The sequence below is a fragment of the Mastomys coucha genome, unplaced genomic scaffold (genome assembly GCF_008632895.1).
Source record: "Mastomys coucha isolate ucsf_1 unplaced genomic scaffold, UCSF_Mcou_1 pScaffold20, whole genome shotgun sequence".
Taxonomy (NCBI): domain Eukaryota; kingdom Metazoa; phylum Chordata; class Mammalia; order Rodentia; family Muridae; genus Mastomys; species Mastomys coucha.
In genome coordinates, this window is record NW_022196903.1 from 115,941,650 (window position 1) to 115,947,325 (window position 5,676).

At 45.9% G+C, this 5,676-nt stretch overlaps 1 protein-coding gene across 1 annotated transcript in view; it reads left to right on the forward strand.

Moving 5' to 3' along the window:
* Nucleotides 1-2,800, forward strand: part of Dppa3 (developmental pluripotency associated 3) — a 3,752-nt gene extending 952 nt beyond the window's left edge. Inside the window, exons 2-4 of the mRNA XM_031380961.1 lie at nt 1,133-1,383; nt 1,886-1,921; nt 2,367-2,800. Coding sequence (XP_031236821.1) covers nt 1,133-1,383; nt 1,886-1,921; nt 2,367-2,462 — 383 coding nt within the window. The 3' untranslated portion in view covers nt 2,463-2,800. The remainder of the gene's footprint in view (nt 1-1,132; nt 1,384-1,885; nt 1,922-2,366) is intronic.
* Nucleotides 2,801-5,676: the final 2,876 nt, after the last annotated feature.

Below are 5,676 nucleotides of genomic sequence, written 5' to 3' on the forward strand. Positions count from 1 at the left end.
CCGCCTTTCTTGGCCTTTCGAGAACTGGGATTAAAGGCAGTGCCACCCCGGTGGGATACAGCGGAAGCTTTTTTTTTTTCCAAGACACGGTTGTTTCAAGGGCTCCCTCCAACTCCCCAGCTGCAGTTGAATCTCATCCTGAGGGCATTCAGGTTTGCTACCTCCTGGCACTCCTGGTGGAGGGCGTGGCTCGGGAGGAGCCCTCCCCTCCGGTCTGATTGGAAAACAAACGCCTTGAATCTGTCATTGTTACCTGGCACCTCCTATTTCCACCTGAAAATTCTTTAGCCTTTTTTGGGGGTCTTTTACATTTTTGAGACTGTTCAGTTCCTACTGGCTTAAAACTCGCTGTCTAGGCTAGATCAAAGCTCTCAATCCCTTCCGAGTCCGAAACGCTGGCTGGATGGCTGGCTCACCCTTGGGGTCACCTTGCCTTTCCGTTCGGGAGAGTAGTGGTTATCTGTATAAGACAGGACCATCTACTTTGTGCTTGATTGAAATGGGGAGAGCGGGCGGGGCGGTGGTGGTGCACGCCTTTAATCCCAGCCCTTGGGAGGCAGAGGCAGGCGTATTTCTGAGTCCAAGGCCATCCTGGTCTACAGAGTAAGTTCCAGGACAGCCAGGGCTACACAGAGAAACCGTGTCTCGAAAAACCGAAAAAAAAAAAAAAAAAAGGAAATGGGGAGAGCGTATCCTGTATCCAGAAGCATTTGAGGAGGTCAGATTTAGGTGGAAAAAGGAACTGCCAGGTTTCGGAAGGTTTTCCAGAGCTGAAGCTGAACCCAGACCAGAGGCACTACTGGGGAAGCCCTCCAGCTGAGCCTCATTTGGCTACAGTCTCTGGGAGAAAGGGATGTGTGTGAGAGGGAGAATATGCGGGTCTCAGAACCTCTGAACTAGAGTTACAGGCTGTTTGGCTGCTCGGACATTTTTCACAGAACAACCCGTCCTCCCTGTTCAGTGGATCTCTACATGAACACTAGGGTATCTGCCTAGGTTTATGACCACGTCCTGTGCATATGATTTGTTTCTTGTTGGCTCCTCTGTTGAAGAGGGAGTTACCCACTTGTTTCTTTCTCTGGGGTAATGCCTCGCGAGAAGTTAAATACCTCACTAATGTCTTCTGTTTCAGATGTCCTACAACCAGAAACACTAGTAAAGGTCATGAAGAAGCTAACCCTGAAGCCCAGGGCCAAGAAGAAGAGGTCAGCATGTCGTCGCCACCGCCGCCGCGATCTACTTCACCGGATTGGGAGGGTACCTGTGGAGAACAAAAGTGAACAAATCTTGAGGGAAGTTCAAAAAGCCTTTCCCGAGAGAAGGGTCCGTACCTTGTTGTCGGTGCTGAAAGATCCTGTGGCAAAGCGGAGACGATTTATTCGGGTGAGTTGCCTGTGTGGGCGGGGCTGCTAGATCTAAGAGCAACTGCCTCAGGAATGACGCCTAAATTATCATACAAACAGGGAATACCCATACAAACAAGGGTGGTGATTGTAATTCCCAGCGTTTAAGAGAATGGAGTTCCAAGGCTTTCCTCTAATCAGTCAGAGGATGGCATGAGCTATATGCAAATAAGCACTGGTAACCATGTGCACTAGGAATATAACATTTTTGAAAATTAGACTCCCTCCAAACTGGCCCTCCAATTGAATCCACAATCCTGCCTCTTCTGCTGGGATTACAGACGATTTGAGCAACCTACAGGGCTGATTTACACTGGATCTCAAAGCTGAAGTGGACCTGTTTTTTGTAGACCAGGCTACCCTTAAACTGGAGTGGTCTTCCTGCTCCTGCTTTCACAGGGCCTAGCAGTGACAACTTCTCACATAGTAGGTGTTTTAGCTTTGTCTTGATAGTGTTGAATAATTTTTTTTTTCTCTTGAAGATTGAGCAGAGAGAAAAACGGCTTGAAGGCAATGAGGTAAGTACTCCTTAAAAAAAGATTTCTTATATTTGAGTCCACTGTTGCTGTCTTCAGATCCCATCACAGATGGTTGTGAGCCACCATGTGGTTGGTAGGAATTTAATGCTCTTAAATATATACTGAGCAATCTGTCCAGACTATCTTGGTGGGGCTGGGGGTTTGAGACGGGGTTTCTCTAGCCCTGGCTGTCCTGGAACTCCTGAGGCTGTCCCCAGACAGCCTTACCTCTGCCTCCCAAGTGCTGGGATTAAAGGTGCCAGTAAACACTCTTAATGCTTGGTGGGTTGGGTGTCTGTTTCATTGTTTGATTTAAACAAGGAGTGTGCACTTGGAGAGTTCTCTCCTCAGCCCCTAGGAATTCTGGTTATTGAAGCAGTATTAAACACTATGGAGATTTGTTTCTTTGGCTTACAATATCCTGATTTGTTCTCTTGTTTTTCAGTTTAAAGGGAACACTGAACCATTCAGATGTCTCTGTACTTTCTGCCATTACCAAGGATGGGATCCTTCTGAGAATGCTAAAATCGGGAAGAATTAGGACCGTTTAAATTGAACACTGTCCTTGCTGTTGATGCCACACAACAAATGTGAAAGCTATCTTTTTGGTTTTTAAGAATAAACATTTCCTGGTGCTGGAATCTTCTAACTTGTTAAACTTTAAATTTTATATATAGGATGTGATTGGATTTGTGTGAATGACTTAGATTTACCCAAAGAATGAGTCAAAGTGTTCTGTGAGCTTGAAAGTCTCAAGCCCAGGGCTGAGAAATAATGTAAATAGAATTTGGAGTGGTTTGGTTTAGAAAGCAATTAGAATAGATCTTAGCATTGTCTCCTTTGCAAAAAATTGTAATAAAGGCATTTTTGTTATTTTGACTTCTGTTTTTTTTTTTTAAGATTTTCATTATACATAAGTACACTGTAGCTGTCTTCAGACGTACCCCAGATCTTTGGAAGAGCAGTCAGTGCTCTTACCTATTGAGCCATCTCACCAGTGCTATCTTGACTTTTGTAATAGAACAGAACAGATTAGAATGAGCCATTAGAGGTGGGGGGCATTGTTTTTACATGTGCATGTACATGTCCAGAGATTAACTGGTCAGTAACTCAGGCCAGTCCTTTCCCAGTCACTGAGGTATCCAGCTGGCCTCTTGTTTTATTTACATTTTTGTGTTTGTGATGTGTACTACCAACCTTGCTTATTTTGAGACAAGTTTTGGCACCATAGCTTGTCAGCAAGATCTGGAAAATGCTTGTCTTTAGTATTTGATTATGTTGTCATAAAAAAACAATTGGTTGATGATAATCCTGAGTTACAAGTCCATGGTATTGCGTTGTGGTAGTGTCTCACTAGGAAGACAACCAGAGCACATTTGCATGCTTTTACTTCTGAAGGTGTCAGGAAAGAAGGCCCCCAAGAGGATTTTCCTTGGGGATCCTGTGAGTCTGTAGTGAAGATTAGCTAGGTGTCCTGATTAGACTCCATAGATTAGCAGCTCAGCCCTCTTCAGATGCTATGATTGCAGGGTTGTAGCCGAGGCTTCCAACCAAGTGGCTCTATAGTGTAATCTCTAGAGCAGCTCTTAACACTTGAGCAAATGCTTCAGGTGAACAGCCAGGTGGAAAAGATACACAAGGCCAAACCAAGCTTGGGTGGGAGAGTCCACTTCAAACACTTTGAACCTGAGGAGGTTGCTGGAGTTCTTCTCTCCTTTGTGAGTCTTAAAGAAAAAGCTTGATGTGATGGTCCACACCTTTAGTTCCAGCAGTTGGAAGACAGAGACAGTGGATCTTTGGCCAGTCTGGTTTATAATAGTGCATTTCAGGACAGCCAGGCCTATGAAGAGAGCCTATGTGTATTTTTGAGACAGGGTTTCTCTGTGTAGCCCTGGCTGTCCTGGAACTAACTCACTCTGTAGACCAGGCTGGCCTCAGAAATCTGCCTGCCTCTGCCTCCCAAGTGCTGGGACTAAAGGCGTGTGTGCCACCACCACTCAGCCGAAGCACTTCTTTTTTAAGGAGTTGATTTAAAAATTTATTTTATATGCATTGGTGTTTTACCTGCATGTATGTCTATGTAAAGGGTATAGGCTTCCCTGGAACTGGAGTTACAGAGAGCTGTGAGCTGCCATGGGCGCTGGGAATTGAACCTGGGTCCTCTGGAAGAACAGCCAGTGCTCTCAACAGCTGAGCTATCTCTCCAGCTCCATGAAGCACATTTTTTTTATTTGAAAAATTTTGGAACAAATTTTGAAAGGTAACTGGAGGAACGACATGACATCCCTTTGAGGTATCAATTGGTTTCAGCCCTTTCAAGTCTGTCCTAGAATCCTTCCCTAGGCTGAGAGCTTGCTACAAGTCAGTAGCTGTGTGAAGGAGCAGAGAGAGCCTTGTGTGAAAGCCTTTACTCACCACAGCTGCTATCCGCTGGCCCAGAGCATCATGGGATTCTACGGATGTTCAGGAAGAAGGACACCACTTCAGCTGACTTGTATTGCCCTGACAGTGACCCGTTATCTACCCTTTGTTGAGATGAAGCCTTTACAAAATTACTGAGGTTGGAGGTAAATACAGCGTCTGCCGTTAGGGCTGTCAACCCAGGGGTTCTCTCAGTTGTGAAATCATGCAGGCGTTTTGCTTTCTCCAATCTGGATGAGGACAGTAATCCTTACTCCAGATCTGGCTTTGGTTTTGTTTTTAACCATCTGCTCCACCTGTTGGCAAGTCTGCATCCTCCTCGATACCTAGCCTGGAACTCCGAGATCAACCTGCTTCTGCCTCCAGAGAGTGCTAGGATCCAAGCCAACGCCAACGCCTTCTGGCTAGCCTCCAGCTTTTTAACTAGTGATGGCCGGCTTTGAACACCTCATCCTCCTACTGTTCCGGCACCAGCAGACCAGCAAGGAGTATAGCCAGAATATCAAGACACAGAACCCTGTATTTTCCCTTTTAGCATGCAATGTGAGACTCCCGGAGGGACCCCCACACTCAAATCCCCAGAGCAAGACCCCAGACACCACTAAGACTCAAACTTGATGCAATCAGCAAGAGGCTTTTTATTCCAGCTAGCTGGGGCGAGACTCATATCCCTCACAGGGGTAGAGGAGTCTGGCCCCGAGCAAGGTCTTAGACAGCTTTTTATTTCTGTGCGGGTGCTGGGGCAAAAGGGAAGACTGGGGTAAGGGGAGGGTAAGGGGTGGTTTCTGATTCGTGTTGGCTTGTGCTAGGGTTCAGGGGCAGGTTAGCCACCTGGCAGTTGTTACTTTTTCTCTGCCAGGTCGTCCTGGTCTCCTTGTTTCTGGGTTCTGGGAGCTGGTCTCCCACTGAGTTCAACCAATGGCTAAGTTCCCACAGTACAGTTTGAAAACTTAGAACAACAGAGCTTTAGCTAATGCTTAAGAGATCAGGCCACAACTACAGATATGCCATAGCTTATAGAAGGTGGACTGTATTGTCCTAGTCTTTTCTATATGCTTGCCCTGGGGTAAGTCTTTTCATTCCTATCCTAAACGAAATCTTCTCTGGGACTAAGCTTTTTATTTATTTATTTATTTTCAAGACAGGGTTTCTCTGTGTGGCCTCAGTTATCCTAGAACCCACTCTGTTGTCCACGTTGGCCTCAAACTCACAGAGATCTGCCCACCTCTGGCTCGCAAGTGCTGGCGTTAAAGGTGTGAGCTATCACCCTGAGACAGCAGTCTTTAGCTGAGAACACAGATTTTACTTCTGACAGTTTTAGTTTACAAACAGCC